Consider the following 23,727-nt stretch of genomic DNA (forward strand, 5'->3'; position numbering starts at 1 on the left):
AAGACAAGGCAAAAACGAACACAAACTTTATCAGTTGACCATTAATTAACAAGACAAAATACTAAAATGTCAATCCATAAATGTGTACATTTAAGAACCGCAGGACATTTTCATCATAATTAGATTTTCCATGGCTTGGATCGTGAACAGTGCTTTCTTGACTTGGGTTTGCTGATTTACCTCTACCTTTTGTCATTTTCTGTTGTATCTCTTGTAGTTTCCTGGTTGTGATTGCTTCATTGCCTCTCCATTTGAGCTTACTATTTGCGCTTAGCTTGTAGCCAATGTCACCAGTTACCTCTGTTGATCTGGTCACCTTTGCTTTACTAGTTGAGACAATCCTGCTGCTTGACATGCCAGGCTGTTCACACAAATAATAACAAGAAGTTAGTAATGGAAACAACACATAAAAGAACACTTAGTAATGGAAACAACACATAAAAGAACACTTGAGCTTACTAAGGCACTCACATTAACAGCTTTGAACCCATTTTCTGCCTGGAAAACACCCATTCCCGCCTGGAAAACACCTATTCCCATGACTCTAGGCCTTTTATATGGTGCACTAGTGCCACTTCCTCTTCCTCTTTAGCAGTGGGTTGTGCACTAGTTGCTGCAGGTGCAGAACATGAAACATGAACTTTAGCTGGTGTAGGACTATTTCCTACTGCTTGGCAGTTTTCCTAGGTCTTCCTCTTGGCCTCTTTTCAACAGGTACTAGTTTTGTTAGTGGTTTCTTTGGTCTCTCCATGACCTTTCTTGAAGATGGTGGTTGGGATGTGTTGGCCCTTCCCCTACTAGAACTTGCTGGTTCTGTCCATGCCTTGAGTCATTTCTTGGACACCCTCTCTTGTTGTAGCCTCTATTATGGCAGTTACTACAAGTCATGGTCATTCCAGTTCTTGGCTTCTTCTCAGACTTTGGAATTTCCCCTGCCTCCTTCCTTCTGGTCTTTTGAGGCTTACCAGGCATACTTTTTATCTCTGGTGGAGCCACACTAGGGTGGGTAGAGACAAGCCACATTTTCATGTTTGTATTTGGTTGAAGAACATGCTCATATGTTCTTATGTAAGTCTCTTTTCTTTAGCAATGGTCAATGTAGCCAAGTGTATCATACCTTTTAAACCGAATTGCGGCTAAAGCATGTGCGCACATGGAATGCCTTTTAGTCGCCACACCCCACAAATTTGCTTTCGCCTTCTAGAAATATCCACGGTGTGTTGACATAGTCCTTCCCTAATTTCAAAACCAAAGAACTCCATTAAACTCGATGTTACATTGCATTAAAAGTGTAACATTTTCCTCTAACACCTTCGTACACATTGGAGAGTAGTTACATCTCCAAGTGTTTACAAACTCCCTTAATGTTCCAATCCTTGCCATCATTTTCACCCTAATCTCCTCAAGCATTGTTATTATAGTTTTGTGCCTACCAGTTAGCCAATAAACAAACAGTCATATTGTTATTTACAAACAGTCTACAAAACAAACAAACAAACAGCAAGTGCCATCTCCAAGTGCCAAATCTTCCTTTAAAATTCTGATAAATCACATCCAAGTGTTCTTGTTTTCATAATCCACCACAGCCAATGCCAGAGGCAAAATTTGGTTATTACCATCCTTACACACAGCTACTAACAACTGTTCTCTACAAACCCCTTTCGTAAAAACAACCATCTAAACCAATACATTTTCTACTGGTCTTTGATATATCTTTCTTCAAAGCATCAAAATAGATATAAAAGCTCTGAAAAACAGGCCTACCATCAGCATTTGGTTTAGCAAGTTTAACTACACAAGTGGAACCAAGATTGGTCCTTAACAATTCATCCCTGTAGTCAAGGATTTTTCCAAACTCCTGAATGTGATCTCCCATGATTTCTTTCAGTACTTTTGCTCTTGCTCTTCGAACTGTGGTCTTACCAATATGAAGATTAAACTTTGTCCTAATTAGCTTTTGCAACTGAACAACTTTAATGTTTGGTCGCTCGCCTATTCTCTTTCTATAGGTCTTAACAATAAACTTGGCATTACACAAGTAGTTTCTGGTAGTTTGGAGGAAAGTATTCTTTGGAATGTAAGTTTTAATTTGGAAATCATCTGTGGTTTTATCAAGCCTAGAATACAACATCCATGGACAACCATCTTTGTACCTCACCCTAACCTTTGTAGGCTCATTCACCCACTTTTCTACTTGAACCCTTTTCCTAACAAAGATATTTTGTTACTGCTCTCCTAAACTCATCAACATTTTTAAAGACCAAACCCAACTGCCATACAACTTTCTTGGAAGTGGGGTCATGAATGATTTTGTTCTTATCATTCTTCCTTCTTGTAAACCTTTGTCTTCTTGGCAGATTTACCCCAACAGATTCAATGTCCTCTTCATCATCCCAACCTTCATCCTCATCTATTTCAAAGCTATCATCAACAAAACTATCAATGTAAGGCTCATCACCTCTTAACCTACCCTCAAGACTAACCTTACCTGTTGTAGTTTCATCAAACCCTAGATCCACACCAGCTTCACCTACTGGAACCTCTTCACTATCAGGTTTTGCCCTCTCATTTCTTTTTCTCCTCTGAACTTCAATCCTCCTTTCAGCCCTCAACTCTCTTACCTTATCAGGCTCATCACTTGCATATTCATCCTCACCTTCCCCTTTTATGTCATTTACAGATTGTTCACTATCATCACTTGAGAAATCAGAACCCTTATCTAAGGAATCAGATCCAACTAGACCTAGATTTTCAAGATCTTCATGAACAGCAGGTGTAGAAAATGAAGGACCTGCTGTATTTTCAGCAGCACTAGCAACACAAGTAAAAGAACAATGGGGTGGATTGTTTTCAACTGAAGCTGCAGGCGTAGAAAAGGAAGGGCTTGCTGTATTTTCAATAGTAGTATCAGCACAAGGAAAAGAGGAATGGGGTGTTGTTTCTTCAGGAGCAACAACAGGTGTAGGAGAGGTAGGAGGTGTTTTTTCTGGAACAGAAAAATTTAAAGTAAAAGAGGAATGGGTGTTATTTCTTCAGGAGCAATAGCAGGTGTAGGAGAGGTAGGAGGTATTTTTTCTGGAACAGAAAAATTTGAAGTAAAAGAGGAATGGGGTGGTGTTTTCAGCAGTAGCAGCAGGTGTATAAGAGGTAGGAGGTGGTGTTTTTTCACACGTTTGAGTAGAAAAGGACAAAGATGTATTAAGATAATTTAAGGGCTCCTCAACAACCCTTTCATTACTACCTTTTTCATCAGCCCCTATGTCATCAGCCCCTTTATTAAAAGGGGAACAAGATTCCTCTCTATCCCCATGACTAACATATTCTAATAAAGGTGGGTCAACAACTGCGTCATCAACCATGTGCTTGACAAAAACCTCCACAATATCACCATCATTCAAACCCACAGTCATATTTAAAATAACCTCATCACTATCAACATTTACCAAAATGCCACTATTAGGCGGCTTAATACTAAATGTGCAAGTAGTTGTGTATCCTAATTCTTTAATAAAGTCTCTCAACTCAAAAAAAGACAACATATCAACATCGACATTTAATATATCAGTAACTTTCCCACCTTCATATAGTGGTTCCCCATTATTTAAGTGTAACACACCTCCATGGTACCATCTTAAGGTTACATACACAAAATCAGCCATGTACTACCCAAATACAAAACAAAAAAATAAAGAATAACAAATAATTCAACTTCATGTCAAACGGAATCAAAAAAATGATAAGCATATGCACAGTAACTGAAAACCCTAGACTACATTATTTTTTGAAGAAAAAAAAATCAAACAATATGCACAATATGATAATAAATATGCTGATTACAGTTGGGGAACTATGAAAATTTGTTCTTTATAGTCCAGATTTCAGGTAAGGCAATGAAGCACAAAATCCTAGTATCGTTTTTTGGAAAGAAAAAATGTAAAGAAATAACCTTTACTAGATGAACAATGAGCAGCAATGAAAAATGAACTTTAAATCGCCTTATGTACCTAATAATATGTTGACAAAGATTGGGGTTGAAAATGGTGTTGATCGTGAAATTTGGGTTAGGGGTTAGGTTTTGTGAATATGAGAATTAAGGGGTGATTTAATTAGGTAATAGGTGGGTTACGGGTCGGGTTAATAAAAAATGGGGGGAAATTAAAGATGTGGCATGTGGGCCAGGTGCGTGTGGACAAGCGCCTATTAATAATTGGGGGTTGGCATATTGGACTGCCACATCAGCAAAAAAGAGGCATTTTAATACTGAAAAAATTATCCAAGGGGGTAATAGGACCAACGCAAAGGTTAGGTGTATAGTTGGGATTTTGGTCAAACGTTGGGGGGTATTTTGAGTATTTACTCTATCTAGAACCCTAGTTTTTGTATAATCTCATACTTTAATGGAAGAACGTGGTGTGGGGAAGAACAAAGATGTTCCCACACATAGATAGTAGCTCTACATACCTGGTAATGCTCCAAACCCGAAATAAAAATTTGAACTTTGTGGAAGAATCCCAAAGCTTTAGTCTTGAATACTTTAAATGGGTTTTCTTGAAAACCCTAAGTTAAAAAGAATGAATTCTTGTTTAGTACTCATTACATACGTTAGAATCCAGTTGAAATTGATTGGGATTGCTTACCTTAATGTTCTTGGTGATGGAAAATGAGAGTTGTTCGTTATAGGGCTTGGAAACTGGTGAAAAGTGAAAAATAGAACTGAACCCTCATATTTATGGATTCTGGTGAATGCGGGCAAAGTACAGCCTAAATTTACATCCCGTACTTTAAAGTACGGCCCCTACATCATGGTCGTACATTGGGTTAAACTTCCAGTGAAATTTAATTTCGACGGGGGAAGTACGGGTCAAGGTACGTCCCGTACTTCAAAGTACGACCCGTACTTTTTTGCCCGTTCTTGGGTTAACAGGTCTCAATGCTCTCTTCCAGTTCTCCCCGATGTACGCCCACCATTGTACGTCCCATACCTCAAAGTACGGCCCGTACTTTTGTCGTAGAACGTAGAATTGATGTTCTGAGGCCTAATTTTCCAATTCTAACACTTTTGTCTTGGTTTCTAAGTCCCTGAATCATGAACATCAACTAGTTAGGGATACGAGGTGTTACACTCTACTCTTAGATGATTAAATAACATTAAACAACAATAAAAAATAACCCATTAATATTCTAGGATTTTCTTGGTATTTGTGTTCTACCCTTCAATTCCCTTTAAGGGTCTTTTGATTGAAACAAGAATCTAATTGGAACATTTAGCGAAGAAAGTTATTTATTAAGGCTTACCTTTGATGGAGAATAGTGCCTTAGCCTTAGAAATTCGCCTCTATGCTCTTGGGAACTGTTTTGGGGATTATGAGAAGTGTGGGCACGAAATAACTACTTCAACTCATCATTAGACTTAAGTGGCTTCGTTGCATCGACCAAGGTCTTGCTGCAACAAACTCATTGCAGCGAATAGGGCTTTCACTGCAATGAACCACGGATTTTCCCACCCTTCGTTGCAGCGAACCCTATCTTCGCTGCAACGAGGCGTCATGACCCAGTTAGCAAGGAAATTCCAACCTTTTTATACTTAGTCTCTCAAAATCATTCTAAGACCCTATGAACACAAGCCAACAAAAAACCAAGTTAAAAACACATCACAGAGTCACTTACAAGTCATAACATAAAACACAACCAAATTATTTAGGTCCGCTCATTTCTAGCCTCGAAAAAGTACTAGCAAAGGTAGAAGGGTCAAAGCACCCATAACTACCAAGCGGGTCGTTACGCTCTTCCATCCTAGCTAGCCTCTCTTGGAGAATGTGTTGTAACTCCTCTACCATATAGGCAAGAACTTTAATTTCTAAGCACCGTAATCCAAACACCATTAGGAAATGCCCAATCACTAGAACTTGGAAATGCATTCATAATGGTTGGAAAAATTGTTCTGAAAGTAATAGATGGGTGGTGTATAGAGGGAATAAGGTCAACTTCTTGACTGATAATTGGATTACTAGTCACCAGTCCATTGCTAAAACACTTCATGGTCCTTGGCCTCATAGTGTTCTTCAAACCAGACTGGACAACCATCAGCATAATGACATTTGGCATTTAGAAAGCTTTCCTTATGACATTCTTGATAGCCTCCAAAGGGCTATTAAGGGAACTTTCTTTGCTTACAACAGTGATAAGGAGGATTAGATGGTTTGGGGGCTTACTAGTAATGGTATTTTCAGCACTAGATCTTCCTACTACCACATTGTTCACTCCTCGTGGGTACCAAATGCCACTTCAGCCAACTTTAAATGGATTTGGGAACTTGAGATCCCAAACAAAATGAAGTTCTTCCTCTGGCTCCTACACCATAAAAGATCACCAATTGGTCATTACCTTTACTCTATAGGCATCAATATCAACCCAGTTTGCCATTTCTATACCCATCCAAAGAAAGACATTGAGCACGTTTTTTTCAAATGCCCCAGTGCTCAAAACTTCTGGAATAATTTGATCATCAGTCCTCTCTTCCAACCCTTAACATACATCTTGTGAATAACAACACAGACCAATGGCATGAGGTTTGGAATTCTGTAAAAAAAAATAAGGATTTTAACAGTGTTATCACATGGAATCACATCCTCCCTTTCTGCATCTTGCATATTTGGCTCACTAGGAATAGTAATATCTTTAATAATAAGAAGGAGCATGTCAATATTGATAACACCATTTCTAAAGCTATTGAATCCTTTTTCATTATTAGGAAAGGAAACACTGGCCATTCTACCTATAAATTAGCATCAACATCAAAGGGGAGCCCCCAGACAAGGGATGTTTTAAGCTGAACACTGATCGCTCAATTGTGGGTAGAATTGGTATGGGAGGCATTGGTTGGGTTGTTAGGACCAATAGAGGTATTGGGTTATGGGATTTATCAAAAGCATCACCCATACCACTATTGGTCATGCTGAGTTATGTACTTTGCATGTAGGACTACAAATGGCTTGGAACCAAAACCATGTTCCACTTCATATCAGTGTTGACTCAACTGAGGTAATTTCTATGCTTACGTATCAACATACTCTTTTATGATCCTATTAGTCATGAATTCAGGTGGCTAATTCGGAGGTTGGGGAACCCAATAGTTAAGCACTCCTTCAGGAAACAAAACAAAGTATCAGATCTATTAGCAAAGGAAGGCTCGAAAGGAAACCTTTTGGACAGGATTCACGTTTTGATAGTTCCTCCGGTGTATACCAATGAAGTAGTTTGGACAGACATCGTGGGAACTTCTTTTGCTAGGAAAGTTAATGCTTCTAATCAAGACTCTCTTTTGTTAACTTATGCATGGATAAGACCGGAAGGGGGACAAGTTCCCTAAACTATATATATATATATATATATATATATATATATATATATATATATATATATATACACACACATATATATACATATACATATATATACATATACATATTTAGGGACAAGTTCCCTAAACTATATATATATATACACATACTACTTCATATCAAAATTTAACTTTCTGGTGTTTTTTTTAGCGGTGTGGTAGAAATTGGTCGGAAACAGCTCGACGGGTATATAAAATTTGAGGTTGATTGGAGGTGATTTGTACTGATTTGGAGTCAAAATCAGACATGAAAAACATTACCGTGTGACATCGCATATCGTGTACGCTAGTGTATAGGATGATAGACATAAGGATATATACATATATACATATGAGATACACATATGGAGTTAAACTCGAGGTTATAATCTAAAAATCAGCTCATATTTGCCTCAATTAGTCTCCGAATCAAATACCTTCAAAATTGATACTCAAACTCCTTAATACTTGAGATGTTTCCAAGAAAACTCGATACCACCTAATAGAAACAACTCATAAGTATATAGATGTGTAATTGCCACGGCATGGGCATTCTTCATAACAAGAATTATTGAAGTAGGATAATGGGTATGAGGACTTAAAAAGCATTATAGCATTATAATTTCTCAGATTTAGCTAAGGCTTAGCTCAGAATCCCACTACTCGTCATACTTGATTTGGTATTGCTACCGCACATGACTTTGAGAGTCATGATTGTATTACTGAGGAACATCTTTATCAAAATATTTTTACTTTTCACTCCGATCAATAACAATAAATTTTTTGTGGGCCTTCAAAAATCTATTTCATGTAGCTTGGTAAAGGAAATTTTGTGTTGTGGTTACATGTCCTTTACATGTAAGACCTATTGCTCACTCAACTTGGGCAAAAAAATTGAACGAAACTTCAATTGTTTTATAAATAAAGACTATTACATACTACATACTGCATATTACAAGCCTGAGGAAAGGTTCTGTTGAACTTCATTCCTTTCCTTTGATAAGCGGGATATGGTGGGATATTCCAAAATAAGCTTGAGATTATATTTAAATTGTGTTTAGTTAACGGTATAAATTCATGGCTTTCATTAATCATTAGAATCTTTTTTACAAATTTTATACATAACCGAATAGGAGACTTCTAACTTGGAAAAAGAGGTTAAACCGTAATACTACAGTTCAAATTCTAGCCTCGAATCTGTTCCGTTAGGGACTGAACTTCATCAAAATAGGTAATAACATTTATACCCTGATCAGTACAAATATAGCTTATTAAAATACTTAAATATTTGATAAGATAGTGGATATCGGGTTAACGTATGATTCATTGACTCAAACTGGGCCATCCAAGGCAGACGGTCCAAGATGATTTGCGACTTGTGTATCACAAAGCTTGTTTCCACCAGTTGCGACTTGCGTATCACAAAGCACCACCGCCAGCCGGCCGGACTTTCTTTCTAACTACAAGACATTCCTACTTATATAGACTTCTCAGGCATAAACAAGGTATTTTTTTCCTATAATAAAACTGAACTACGATGAATGATAAGAAGCTAAAATACCTAAACAGTACCAAAATTTTAGCACATCGAGTAATTTATCTGTAGAAATTTGATTTTGGGAACACATAATTCGACACAAGAAAGTAGATAGAGTTTTGCTCAAGATTGATAACCTTATTTTAAGTCAAAACATGCAGAGAGATTAAATTTCCAAGCACATTTTAGTTCAATGTATGAAATCCTAACTTCCATCCATATTCCAGATTGGATGTAGTTTGGGATTAAGGGGTAGTCTGGATTTTGTGTGAGCCCTTTCATTTTGTAAAATTCCCAACTCAAAAAGAAATTTACTCTGGTTTGGAATCTTTATAGCACCTGGAAGTGGAGTTGTTTGTTTCTCTTTCTTGTTTCTATGTATTGCTATTGGCAAAAGACTAAACTGTGGTTCTTTGCGTAAGACTATGTCGATAGCCTGTTGTAATTTATGATTTTTAGTCCATGAGATATTTATTTAATGAATCAATTAGCTTTTACAGATTCAAGAATCAATGAAGAAGTATTTCGCCAAAGTTTCACATTCAAGTTCGGCCTCTCAAAGTCAACCTATTCGGGAAGAAAATGTGAATCATTTAGAAGCACGGTTGCATTCTTCTCAAGAGTTCGAATTAAGTACTTTAAAGGCCGATCCAAGTGAAAGAACTCAAATCTTGGATTATCATCCAAATTATCGTGATGCTATTAGAAGAGATTATCTTCGGAAACATCCTTGTCAACCTCAATTTAAATTTTTACCTCAAACATTGATTTCTGGAGATATGCGTCGTTTCAATCGTAAATGGTTTGATGAATTTCCCGATTGGTTAGAATATAGTGTAAGTAAAGATGCGGCCTATTGTTTGTATTGTTATTTATTTAAGGGCAATAACAATTGTCAAGGTGGAGGTGAAGTATGATCTGGTATGGGGTTTAGGAATTGGCGCAAAAAGGATAGTTTAACAAAACATATTTGTGGGCCGATTAGCATTATTCATGTTTGGGATATTGATAAAAGGTTCTCCGATTTAAATGATCTTTGTGATCTTTCAAAAAGATTGGTTCAGACAAAAAAACATTCGTCTTATCCTCTTGTATTTCGTTTAGTGAAATTTTCTTTGCTTCTTTCAGTTGCCACTGCAACCGTTGAAAGAGCTTTTTCGGCAATGAAGTTTATTAAGAATGAGTTGCGGAGTTGAATGAATGATCAATTCTTGAGCGGTTGCATGGTTCATTTTGTGGAAAAAGATTTGTTTAATGATGTTTCAACTGATGATATTATTTTGATTTCAAGCAATGAAATGTCGTCGAGTAGTGCTGTAAATGTACTTGAGAAGTATTAGCAGTGATCTTTTTTTTGAAGTTTGTAATTAGCACCCTAATTCTAGATTGATACATTGTAAAGGGCTAACTTTTTGCACTACTGTAGTTACTACCTTTCTATTCCTATTAGTTTCAGGTCCTTTGTAATGGAACTAACTCTTTGTACCTATGTATTATTACATTCTCTGAAATTATGTTTTTTGGCTTATTTCCACGTTTACATTTTTATTTTTAGAACCTCTTGAGTGAAAATTCTGGATTCGCCACTGATCGTGACCCACCGTAGAAGCTTCACCCGTTCTCTATTTCACTGAGGATTAAGACTAATTCTACTTTACATCTAAATTTACCTTTCATGTGTTTTTTCTAGCGTTATGGTAGGAATTGGTCGGATAAAGCTAGACGGGTATACAAAACTTGAGGTAGATTGGAGGTGATTTATACTGATTTATAGTCAAAATTAGACCTAAAAACGTTATTGCGAAACATCGTATATCGTGTATGCTAGTGTATGTCACACATAGACATACAGGATATAATCAGATACACAAGATGATATACGGTTATACACATGAGGATAATGTGGATATATACATTATATACATATGAGATACACCTATGGAGTTAAACTCGAGGTTATAATCTAAAAATCAGCTCATATCCGCCTCAATTAGTCTCCAAATCAAATACCTTCAAAATTGATATTCAAACTCCTTAATCCTTGAGATGTTTCCAAGAAAACTCGATATCACCTAATAGAAATAACTTATAAGTACATAGATGTGTAATTACCACGACATGGGCATTCTTCTTAACAAGAATTATTGTAGTAGGATAATGGCTATGAGGATTTGAAAAGCACTATAGCATTGTAATTTCTAAGGTTTAGCCAAGGCTTAGCTCAGAACCCCCACTACTCGTCACTCTTGATTTGGTATTGCTACAGCCCATGACTTCGCGAGTCACGATGATATTACTGAGGAACATTTTTATCATAATATTTTTGCTTTTCACTTCGGTCGATTAGCAACAAATTTTCTGTGGACCTTCAAAAATCCGTTCCATGTTTGTGTCGTGGTTACAGTCCATTTACATGTAAGACTTATTGCTTGTGCAATTTGGGCGAAAATTTTGGGGTCATTTGCACGAATTCCCTATTTCAGGGGTGGTCTTTATTTTTGTCCCTCAAATCGCTGACCTTTAATTTTGCCCTTTGAAACTTTAAGTGGCCGAAAATATCCCTGAGATTCTGGGTTTGAACCCCACCAGAGTATATAAATAAAATCACAAGGCAAAATTTCATAATAAATTATGCCAATTCGAGCAAAAGTTATGCCTAAGGCATAGTTTGTATGTAAAGTATGCCATTTTTGGCATAGTTCTGTAGAAATTAAGTTATCCTACAGAACTATGCCGGAAAAGGAACTACATAGAAACTATGCATGTTTTAAGGCATAACTTTTGCCCGAATATGCATCGTTTGCTATGAAATCTTGCCTTGAGAAATTTTTTTTTTTTGTCTCTGCAAGGGTTCGAACCCGAATCTCGGTTTCATAGACCAGTGAATAAGGGTACTTTGGCCGACACAAATTTTCATTAAATAAGAAGTAGAGACAAAAATCAAAGACAACCAACTTGAGGGGAAAAAATTAAAAACCAGTCCATATGAAGGGCAATCCGCACAATTTTGTGAAAAATTTGAACCACACTTCAATTGTGTGAAAAACAAACACTATTACATACTACATATTACAAACCTGAGGAAAGGTTCTGTTGAACTTCATGCCTTTCCTTTGGTAAGCGTGATAAGGTGGGATATTTCAGGATAAGCTTGAGATTAAATTTATATTTTGTTTAGTTAATGGTATAAATTTATGGCTTTCATTAATCATTAGAATTCTTTTTACAAATTTTATAGATAACCGAATAGGAGATTTATAACTTGGAAAAAGAGGTCGAACCGTAATACTACAGTTCAAATTCTAGCCTCTAATTTGTTCCCTTAGGGACTGAACTTCATTAAAATAGGTAATTAATAACATTTGTACACTGATCTAGACAACTATAGCTTATTAAAATACTTAAATATTAGACATAAGATAGTGGATATCGGGTTAAGGTATGATTCATTGACTCAAACTGGGCCAGCCAAGGCAGCCGGCCCAAGATGATTTTCTTTTGGCCCAAGATGATTGGAAACTAGTAAACAATTGAACCCAATCCAAAGCAATATGAAACTTTCCAGTTTGGTGTTTAAACGGACCAGTCAAGATCCGAACTGTCCCTTCCGGGATATCGGAAAAAGTAGGAACGATATTGTACTCTGGCTTCTCTAGTTTGAGCTAGGGCTGGGCATAAATACCGAAAACTAAAAAATCGGACCGAACAGAACCGAACTTCAAAAAATCGAAACCAAAAGAACCGAACTGAACTAGTTTGGTTCGGTGTTCGATGTCCACCTTAAAAAACCGAAACCGAAATAGCCGAACCGAAGTTTGATAAAACCGAACCGAAGAACCGAGCGCCCACCGAAATTTAGGATTAATGTATGTCTTTTATGTGTTTTCTTAATTATTCTTACTGTATGTATATAACACCTAGTAATCCTATATCATGGTTATGGTTTTCTGTTCTTGTGTATCCTGTATGTTTGGTTTTGATTTCAATTTATCAGTTTTATATTTTATTACTTTTGAGAATATGAATTAGTGTAAATGGAATCGCTTCTAATATCATATCAAAAAAACCGAATTGAAAAAATCGAAACCGAACCGAACCGAACTTCAAAAAACCGAAACCGAAAGAACCGAACCGAACTAGTTTGGTTCGGTGTTCGGTGTCCACCTTCAAAAAACCGAAATCGAAATAGCCGAACCGACACTACAAGAAAAACTATATTTGGCAATAAAAAAAATTTTGTTGCCATAGATTGATTATTGTTGCAAAAAGTACTTTTGGCAAAAAAAAATAATATTTTGTTGCATGAACTTTTCCCAACGGCTGTTATTGCAACAACGTGCATCAACTTTTTTTTTTTTTTTTGTCAAAAGTACTTTTTGCAACAATAATCAATACTATGGCAATAAAATTAAATTCTTTGGCAACAAAAAAATCATTTGCCAACAATAAAACTAAGTTGTTGCCAAATGTAAAAAATTTTGTTGCGATTTCTATACTTTCTGGTAGTGCGAAGTTTGATAAAACTGAACCGAAGAACCGTACGCCCACCCCTAGTTTGAGCAATTGTTTTCCCTTCGGAGAAATCTAATAACCTAAAAAGTTGTGCATTCTAAATTGTAAGTAATAGGCAGTACTCCCTCTGTTCACTTTTACCTGTCTTCTATACTAAAAAATACATTTTCACTTTTACTATTTACTTTTAGCGTAAGAGAAAAACATTTTTTTTTCATGTTTTACCCTTAATATTAGTTACTTCTTTCCCAAATCTTCTCAAAATCGAAGACCTATAAACATCAATTAATATAGGTATTGTGGTCAATTATTGTTGCTAAACGGATATGCAAAGTCCAAACTGGACAAGTAAAAGTGAACGGAGGGAGTAGTTAGTATATTTTTTGCAATTTAAAATATGTATTCATATTCAGAAGCGACATAAAAAAGATTTAAGTCAAGATTAATGTATTCAGGGAAAAGATAAATTGCAAAGGAAGGAAATGCCCACTTTTAAATCTAAATCATTCACCTTGCAAACTTTTGAGGCAATCATCACACGGCCGATTAGAAAATTAATCTTCCAATAATAAAGAGCATACTCTATAAGAGATTAGAGAAGGGAAAGGTTTCATGTAAAGCAAATATATGATGCAAGGCTAAAGCCATTCCTTTCTTTGCTTGTATCGGTTCTCTTAGCTAGCAGCCAATTAGCTTTTGAATTGCAACTACTAATTATAAAAACCCTACTGTTCAACTCACATCGTCATCTGTATCTACCATTAACAATTTTACAACATCATATCGATATATTTCCTCAAAGTCATAATTATAAAACATGCCGATCTATTCTTCTGATTCTGATGATCCCCGTCCTTCAACTTCAGTACCTCCTAAAAGATTATTTGCTCGTCAAAGACCCATGCATGCAATTCTTGGAGGAGGAAAAGGTTTCTTAGCTTTTTCTTAGTATTTCCTTCTTTTCAATTTCATTATTTTAATTTCTGTTTTAGTCTATTTAAAAGAGAGTGTCTTTTCTATATTTGGTAACTCTCTAAATATTTCAACATTCTACGTAACATGTTTAAACGACAAGATTCATAAGACATTTTGGTATATACATTACACTCATCTTTAGTCTAAAATCACAAAATTTTAAAATATTTTTTATGTTCTTAAACTTTGAGCTTAGTCAAATTAGGAAAGTTAGATTGAAATGGAGGGAGTATTTGTTTTGTTTTAATCTTCACTTCCTTGCTTGCATTTTCTAATATATGATTTAAGTTATATATATTGATATTGTAGAGGTTCTTTACATAATACTCCGTAATTAGTAACATTGTAACATGTAATAACATGTTATTTACTATCTTATCCCCTCGGTTTATATTAAGCACTTTGATTGGGCACAAAACTTTATTTAAGAAAGACAAATTAGTAGACTTTTGAAACTTGTGATTTGAATCAAATCATAAATATTTTTGTGACTATAAAATGAAAAGTTTAAAATTAAATTATTTCTGACTATTAAAATGAATCAGTCTTTTTGGGTTGAATTGAAAAAGAAAGTGTATCACATGAATTGAGATAGAATGAGTATCAATTACTAGTAGGATTTATGGTATGAGTTTTTTTGGGACAAACTTGAAAAAACAGTTCGACAAATTGACTTCAGCAAATTGACTTCTTTTTCTCTATTTATCTTCCTACAGTCGCGGATATTTTATTATGGAGGGACAGGACAATATCAGCTGCGATTCTAATTGGATTCACAATGATATGGTTCCTTTTTGAAGTTGTGGAGTACAACTTTGTGTCTCTTTTGTGTCACATTTCCATGATCTTGATGTTGATTCTGTTCATCTGGTCTACTGGGGCTGGACTTATTGATTGGTAATTTTCCAAGCAATGGCTTGACAAAAAGATTATATTCCCTTTGTCTTAGTTTATGTGATATTTAGTTTATGTGATATATTTTACTTTTAAATTTATTCAAAAAACAAATGCCATACTTCCTTATTCATAAAATTTTCATTTTATCTTTATTGAGATGATTTATAGTAATACAAATATTTATGACTTATTATATACTCATTTCATCCAAATTTAAGTGATATTTTTTGTTTTTCGAGAGTCAATTTGACTGACCGTTGATTATATCAACTTAACATTTTGAAATAAAATTTGAATATTAAAAAACTATACAATAAGTATTATAAGTTGTAATTCTTCGCACATCAATATGATGGAAAAATATATTGTAAAATGTTGGTCAAAGTTCACATAGTTTGAATCTCGAGAAGCATAAAGTGTCACATACATTAGGACAGAAGGAGTATTACAAGTTTCAAAAGTCCTTCTTTCTTCATTAAGTCACGTGTCCAGTCAAATATCGCCACATAAATTGAGACAGAAGGAGTATTTAATTTCGTTATATTTCTTCCCTGTTCTGAATTATGCTGATAATAATATATTCCTCTGTTTTGATTCTTCAGGGCTCCTCCTGATTTACGTGCTATCATGGTATCGGATTCAACTTTCAGATGGTTATGTGGAAAATTCAACTCAATGCTATCTAAGTTCTATGAGATTTCATCTGGAAAAGACTTTAGAACCTTTTTCCTGGTAAATATGACATTCTATAGCATTGCCATTTGACCTTGTTTTTTATTTTATTTTATTTTTTTGCTGATGTTTAATCTCAATTGCTTGGTACTTCTTTTGGTGCTAGGCAATCACTATTCTCTGGGTATTATCAGTAATTGGAAATTATTTCAGCTCTCTGAATCTGTTGTATCTGGGTAAGGTTACAGAATTATATATACTCTCATTCAGGGAAATTGCTTTGGTGATCATCAAAGTTTAATCGCCATTTCAATGTATGTGATATCTTTCGCTTATTGAAAATCAATTTGGCTAATCTTCGAAGCTAAATTAAAGTGGAATAACTCAATATTTTAAAACTGGAATTTAGATATTTAAAAACTATATGAAAAGAACTAAAATTGCAAGTCCTCTCATGTCAATATAATGGCAAAAAAGTATATTTTAGAATGTTAGTCGAGATTCACATAGTTTGAATCTCAATGAGCAAAAAAAGTCACATAAATTAGCACAAAAGGATATCATATTATTTAAAAATCCATATTCTTTGTTTTGTCACATAAAAGACACTCAACTATTCACCAACATATTTAAAAGTAGTTCTTACTAAAAAAGAATGTATATATTCGGTTAAAATGTTTGCACATTACTTAAGTGACATGCCACTTCACCTATTTGTTGATCCATTTTCGCACCTAAAAACCCGACCCTTGTGACAATATTATAATCTAATATTGTGTGTTTATTTAATGGGTTATTAGGATTTCTTTGCCTGGCAACATTACCTGCTATTTATGAAAGGAATCAAGACAAAGTGGATTATCTAGCAAGCAAAGGGAACCAAGATATGAAGAAGTTGTACAAGAAATTTGATAGGAAAGTTCTTAACAAGATTCCAAGGGGACCCGTCAAGGAAAGGAAGAGGTTTTAAGTCAACTCATTAATAAGTTGGACAAAGTTTATATTGGTTATATGAGGTGCACGAAATGCTGTAATTTGTAATTAATATAAATACTAAATACTAAAGCAGTGATGAAGAAAATTTTCTTTCCTGTTTGCAGTAATTCCTTATATTTTCATTACTATTGTTAACCTAGTAACTCTTAATGCGACTGTTTTTTCTGTACAAAACAAAAGTGTCTTTGCTTACCGTTTTATTAACTATAAACTCGTAAAATTTCTGGTGCTTATGGACTGATTTCCAGAACAATTTTTATAAGAACAAGACACGATATAGAAAATAAGTTGTTGAATTCTTGTGAATAATATTTCATTAATATATGTGCTTGTCACAAATCTTAGATACACTGCAGCTTAATTTATACTAAAGACACCTGATTCCAGATTTCTCTAATACTATTTTGTTGCTCATTTGGTGAAGTAGTCAGCATAGTATTAAAGCCTTAATCTCTCTAATTAATACCCTGCTTCCAGACTCTTCTAAATCTTACTGAAAAGAACATACAAATTTCCAACAGAAACAGCATAAGAGAAACTTATAATTAAGTACTGCAATTTCAAATACTGATTTTCTTTTATACCACCCAGCAGAAGAGATTTTAGCCTAGCCAAGCTAAATTTGCTTATTTTAAAAAGTATTTTATGTTAAAAATCAGCGTTTTCCAACAAACAATTTAGATAGTAGCTATTTGTATTTCACTAATCAATTTGAATTTTACAAATATTGAGCAGAATTGTCTTAGCCAGGTTAAAAGTCTTGGGAGAGCTTCTAAAAAACAACTCATGCTACTAGACAAAAATACTTTTTTTTTTCCTAGGAGCTTGATCAAACACTTTATTTTTTTATTTTTTTTAGTTAAAGTCGTCACTAAAGTTCGGCATTGGCTCGTACCTTGCATATTAAGATCCAAAAAACGATTACATAAAGGAGGGGAACATAAAACCAACCTCCTCAAAAACTATATGTGAGTTGGACATGCCCAACGAAATAAAAAAGATTGGAAAGAAGCTTTTGCATTTTTCAGCTAAGTTTTTCTTGTGATGGAGGCAAGGGGCAAAAATGGAAAGTGACTGCTCGTGGAAGGCAGAGGCATCATTGGGAACAAATTGGGGGAAAGCATATTGCTATAATTAATAGATGTCCCGAAACCAAAAAAGGAGCCAAATGCTATCCTTGGCATTACTGGCACGTAAGGATTAAATTGTAGAGTGCTCTGCATTATTTGGTTTCTGGCAGCTAGTAGAGTGGATGTTGAATGCCATGCTGGAAATCCATCCATTGACATCACCTAGCAAGCAATTAATAAGTACATTAGCAATTAAACATGTTAAAAGACTCACATTTGCCCAATCTACCTCTAGTCCTTTTTAGTACGTAAATGGGAGCCAGTGGCCTACGCAGAATTTTGAGTAAGTCGTATCTACATTTAAAGAAGTGAACAAATGATAGCAAAAAATACAAGAAGCTGAGGAAAACAACAATATCAAGATCACAACAATCCAAAATTTATAAATTGAGGAAAACAACAATAGCAAAATCATACCAATCCAAAATCTATAAATTACGGAAGATAAGTAATTTTTTCAAAATTATAAATTCGATTTGGTGATGCTGAAATAACTTTTTCCCAACAGTGAAATGTGTTTGTTATTTGTATGCCACTGTAATCTCTTTTTTTTTTTTTTTTTTTTTTTTTTTACGCGAGATAGAAAGTGTAACTACCGAATCTCTTTCAACTTGTCCTGTCAGTTTTTTTCTATTTGCACAGTATCTATAATTTTTCAAAAAGAAAACCCGATTCGACCTTTTACGGACCATGTAGCTTTGCCCTCTGGTCCTAGTCAATCCCCCCCCCCCCCAACAAACAAAAAACAACATACAATTGAGGCAGCACCTGGGCTTGGTGCTGTAAGGCTTGAATGTACTGTATGGCCTGATCAAGTACTGAGGCTCTACCTGTCTGGTCGAAGGATCATATATTTAGCCCAAAGTAGAAATTTTTAAAAGAGGAGAATTTGGAGAACTTGGCAAAGCAATATTGGAACAATAAAATAAAAAAATTTAAACAAAAAAATTAAAAAAAAAAAAGGGGCCAATTGTGTCAAAGTTAAAATGAGAACAAAAGATATTTCTAGTCTTTTGCAAACACGACGGAAAGAAAGTAATGTGGAATAACAAAGTTAAACCGCAAAAATTTGATAACAAGTTGATGATCAAGATATGTGATCTCTTCAGATTCAACTAGCATAACTCTTCTATGTACCATATGCTATCGCTATATAGGTATTCAATTATAAGCACTATGCAACTTGTTGAAGAAGGTAATCTCCAAGTCCAATTGAGATTGGCATGAACGAATGGATAACAATTAAATGCCTACAATGAGTATGAAATAAATTGATAACTTTCAGCCATTTCGAGACAAAGTTCTGATTTTGGACTACGCAAAACATAAACGTGAATAAGGAAGACCTTGTTACAATTGGGTATTAGTTCCTCCAGAGCCTTCACCTTTTTTGCAATTCGGTCTCTACGTTTCTGCATGTAGAACAACAAGAGGAAACATATGACTTACAAATTAAATATAAAATATAGAAGCATATTGCAAGCGCCCACAGCCTATATAATAAATTCTAAGTTCACATTCATTAACACAAAAAAGAACAACGTGATGATATATGTACACTCACTAAACTATGCGTAGCCATGAGAGTCATGACATAAACCACGTTCAATTATGAATACTCCTTCCGCCCCTGTTCCATTTTATGTGATGATCTTTAACTGGATATAGAATTTCACAAGAAGAAAGAAAGACTTTTGAAATTTGTAGTCTAAACAAGCCATAAATACTTTGCGTGAAGGTAATTAGCAGAAGACTAACCCTCTCACTCATTTTATGCATTTCAACAGAACTTGCTTTAGAACATTGCTGCAAACTATCTTCATTCCTTCTTGATGTCAACCCGTTTCCATTAGCCTGATAATAACAATAGTACTATAATCAAATCATAATAAAGTGAAAACTAAACCACATGCACAATGCATCAAGATATGTTTGAGCTAATAAGTCAATTGCTTGTCATTACACAATATCACTACCCAAAAGAAACTGGAATTAGATGCGAACTTCATCGCTAAGTCATTCGTAGCTAATAATTTGTCGTTAATCTATTGCTAAATAGTATTGCTGACGGATTTTCCTATTTAGCTACATAATTTGTCCATCGCTAATTCCTACTTTTTTTTCGCAATGAGCAGGGCGGGGACTACACTCACATCAAATTCAGACACTAAATCTTCTCCGCATTTTCTCTTTTTCCCTTTTGACTCCCTAGCTAGGATTTTATGACAAGGTCTTGTCATAATCTTTCTTTGTTGTGGCTGCTGAGAATCAGATTGAGTACTTGATGAGTAATTTGTAGTACCAAACATAGGCACATGATTTTCCACCCCAGGGACACCTAAGGTCAGTAGAGTTGGTGGTGAGTGGTCCCAAAGGTTTGGCTTATGGAGTTCATCAACCTTTAAATGACTCAAAGATAATTGCTCACTAACAACTTCATCTGATGAAGAATCTAAACTTAAGTTCCACTTTGACATCTGGTGGTCAATCAACTTAGAGCAACACAAGAGTTGGGATAAATGAAATAGAGACACCTTCAATGGGTATGGTCGAGTGGAGTTATATATATAGGCTGATCGATGAGGGGGTAGGTTGGTGTGTGTGGGGGGGTGGGGGGGGGGGGTTGGGGGGGCAGGGATGTGGGAAAAGAGAAACCAATCTTGGGAAATGAGAAGTAATTTGACATGTGAGAGGAATCAAAATATTGGCGGCCTACCAAAAAAAAAAAAAAGTTGTTTTCCGCCTCTAAATAAGGTAAGCTTTGACGCATGAGCTTACTGATGTTTTCATCATCCAATCTACAACAAATCAAAACAAACTTAGAAAAAGATCAAACTATGGGAACGAATCTACAAAGCTATCACCCTCTTTCATATGATCTTTTGATCTTTTCAAAATTATAGTTCATAATTTACTCGACCTTTAGGTCAAATCACACTAATTGTCAATGTTTGAACAACAAATTAGGATGATAGTGTGCCTATTGAAAGTTTTGGCACATTAATTTTTAGGAAAAAATTTAAGTTGTATATACAGTACATTTTGTTATATATTAGTAAAATTTAGCTTGTAATAGTAGGTTAATTATTATTTTACTAGACCATTAATATTAATTAAGAGATTAATCTAAAATTACCTTCCAACTTACCTATACCTAGTTGTGTAAAAAGAAATTATACCATCAGAACATAGAGCTTAAACACTTACAAAATTATTTAAATTAGTCACATATAAGAGGCATTTGAGTAAATTACATATCATCCTTAGTAAGTGAAAGAAACTAAGCGCCTACCAAACAGTATAAAGAACTCGGTTCTCTATTTGTTCCCTCAAGTAAATAAACAAAAAGTAAATAAGACAAGATATTTACGTGAAAAACTCCTTGCTCAAGAGATTAAAAATCACGACCCACCGGAGTAGAATTTCAACTTCACTAAACTGAGCAACTTAAAGATTACAACCTCTTGCAACCTAGGAATTAACCTCTTAATTCCTTACCCCTTACAATAACTCTATTATAAGCTACAACCCTTGACTTAACTCTAGCCAAGCAACCAAACTAACCTTGACTAACTCTAGCCAAGCAACCAAACACACCTTGACTAACTATAGCCAAGACACCATAATAACAAAAAGGTTGAAAACTTCTTACAATGACACTTCACGAAAGTAGAGTAGGATTACAAATGAAGAACAAAATGACTTTAACAGTGAAGATGCTGCTAAACAATTTTCCACTTTCCTAACAGTGATCTATGCTAAAAATGAGAATCAGCAAAGGCAGGTGTTATGGGACTCACCATAGCTTTTGGGCTCTCAAATACAAAGTTCATGGTTGCTTAGTTGAGACTTTAACAGTGTCTTGACAACTGATGATAGAGTTGGATAGCTTGTGACTCAAACTGAGATTCAAGATTTCCAGGACTTTATTACAAACCTGCAATTGACACCATTGCAGTCTACTGGATGGCATTTTACAAATGGACAAATAAGCAAGATCCTGTAAGTAGCGTTTACAGCAAGATAGACTGGGCTTTTGGCAACTTTCACTGGCTGCAGAGTTTTGGGCATGTGGAGGCTGACTATCTAAATCCAGGGGTATCTGATTATTCCCCCATATTTATGCAATGCCACCAACAACATACTCTTCATCCCAGGCCTTTTAAATTCTATACTACTGTCATGACCCACCTTGAATTCTCTGGAGTACTGCAAGAAGTATGGCAACAAAACTAGGGTACAAAGGCTGTACATAAGGTTTGGAGGAAACTAAAGGTGATAAAAGCTAAGCTAAAAGGGCTGAACACTTATATGGCTTCTTACAACCAGAAACTTGATCTTTCTAGGAATACTCTGGATGTTATTCAAACTGCACTCTCACACCAACCTTTATCTCAACAGCTTATTGATCAAGAAAAGGAAACTCTGGCTAGCATTGATAGGTGGAGCAAAACTGAGGAACAAGCATTAAGACACGAGCTGTTTGGATCAAGGAAGGGGATGGAAACTCAAAGTACTTCCATGCCCAGGGGAATATAAGATCATCCAGAAATGTAATTACTACTATCTGTAATGAAGCTGGGAATAAGATTACATACCCAGTTCAAGTGGACGATGAATTTGTGAGCTTTTTTACTAGCCTTATGGGCACTACTCCTGAACAAATGGTCTGTCCCAGCTCAGAGGTGATCAAGAAGGGGCCTTGATTAACTCATAGACAGAAGATAGCACTCATTCAACATATCAAACGAGAGGAAGTCTGGTTAGCAGTTAAGAGCATGCCAAAGGATAAACCCCATGGTGTTAATGGGTATCCAATTAAAGTTCTTCACCATCAACTGGGAGGTGGTAGGGGATAAGGTAACTGCAGCTGTTATTGATTTCTTTCATATTGGCAAACTACTGCAGCCCTTGAACTTTACTACCATCACACTTGTACCAAAAGCCCCCTCACCTACAAATGTTAAAGACTATAGGCCAATTTCTTGTTGAACTACCCTCTATAAAATCATTGCTAAGGTGCTAACTTTAAGGCTCAAAACTGTAATCAATGGCCTTATTAGTAGTTCCTAATCTGCTTTTGTGGAAAGGAGGAGTATTATTGCCAACATCCTTGTGAGTCATAAGTTATTTAAAGGTTACACTAGAAAGGGACTATCCCCACGATGCGTGTTAAAGGTGGATCTGGGGAAAGCTTATGATACACTAAACTGGAGCTTTCTACAAAGGATGTTAATTGATTTGAGGTTCCCATTTAAATTCATCTCCTAGATAATGGAATGTGTAACTACTGTTTCCTACTCCTTGGTACTGAATAGAGGATTATCACTACCTTTCCTTGCTAAAAGGAGAATAAGACAGCGTGACCCTATGTTACCCTATCTTTTTGTTATTGCCATGGAGTATTTGCAAAGAGAAATGACTCAACTAGCTTTGAACAGAGATTTTAACTTTCATCCTATATGCAAAAAACTAGGGGTAACTCATATCTGTTTTGCTGATGACTCTTCTATTCAGTTATTGCAAACTGCTTTCCAACAGTTCTCAAGTGCATCAGGGTTGCAAGCAAATGTGGATAAGAGCTCTATCTATATGGATGGTCTCAGTGATGAAAAGAAGCAAGAAATATT

General features: G+C 35.3%; 2 protein-coding genes across 2 annotated transcripts; one reads left to right on the plus strand and one right to left on the minus strand.

The window, feature by feature from the left end:
* The first annotated feature begins 14,234 nt into the window (after positions 1–14,234).
* Positions 14,235–17,064, plus strand: LOC132060856 (reticulon-like protein B9). The gene is made up of 5 exons (XM_059453763.1): positions 14,235–14,356; positions 15,119–15,299; positions 15,902–16,031; positions 16,138–16,207; positions 16,772–17,064. The coding sequence occupies exons 1-5, from the start codon at positions 14,245–14,247 to the stop codon at positions 16,939–16,941; spliced, it is 663 nt and encodes a 220-aa protein (XP_059309746.1). The 5' UTR covers positions 14,235–14,244; the 3' UTR covers positions 16,942–17,064.
* A 768-nt stretch (positions 17,065–17,832) lies between these two features.
* LOC132060857 (transcription factor PHYTOCHROME INTERACTING FACTOR-LIKE 15-like) lies at positions 17,833–21,027 on the minus strand. Its single transcript, XM_059453764.1, has 5 exons — positions 19,856–21,027; positions 19,662–19,755; positions 19,444–19,509; positions 18,866–18,931; positions 17,833–18,259 (listed from the first exon to the last, which is right to left on the minus strand). Exons 2-5 carry the CDS (start codon positions 19,686–19,688, stop codon positions 17,996–17,998), a joined length of 423 nt encoding a protein of 140 aa, XP_059309747.1. The 5' UTR covers positions 19,689–19,755; positions 19,856–21,027; the 3' UTR covers positions 17,833–17,995.
* Between the last annotated feature and the right edge of the window lie 2,700 nt (positions 21,028–23,727).

Source organism: Lycium ferocissimum, chromosome 6, assembly GCF_029784015.1.
Source record: "Lycium ferocissimum isolate CSIRO_LF1 chromosome 6, AGI_CSIRO_Lferr_CH_V1, whole genome shotgun sequence".
NCBI classification, from domain to species: domain Eukaryota; kingdom Viridiplantae; phylum Streptophyta; class Magnoliopsida; order Solanales; family Solanaceae; genus Lycium; species Lycium ferocissimum.

Coding starts and splice junctions, on each gene's coding strand:
- LOC132060856 (XM_059453763.1), top strand. CDS start 14,245: ATGCCGATCTATTCTTCTGATTCTGATGATCCCCGTCCTTCAACTTCA. Junction 15,300..15,901: donor GGGGCTGGACTTATTGATTG/GTAATTTTCCAA, acceptor TTGATTCTTCAG/GGCTCCTCCTGATTTACGTG. Junction 16,032..16,137: donor ACTTTAGAACCTTTTTCCTG/GTAAATATGACA, acceptor TTTTGGTGCTAG/GCAATCACTATTCTCTGGGT.
- LOC132060857 (XM_059453764.1), bottom strand. CDS start 19,688: ATGACTCTCATGGCTACGCATAGTTTA. Junction 19,510..19,661: donor TCATGGCTACGCATAGTTTA/GTGAGTGTACAT, acceptor TTCTACATGCAG/AAACGTAGAGACCGAATTGC. Junction 18,932..19,443: donor TAATACCCAATTGTAACAAG/GTCTTCCTTATT, acceptor TCCTTCGACCAG/ACAGGTAGAGCCTCAGTACT.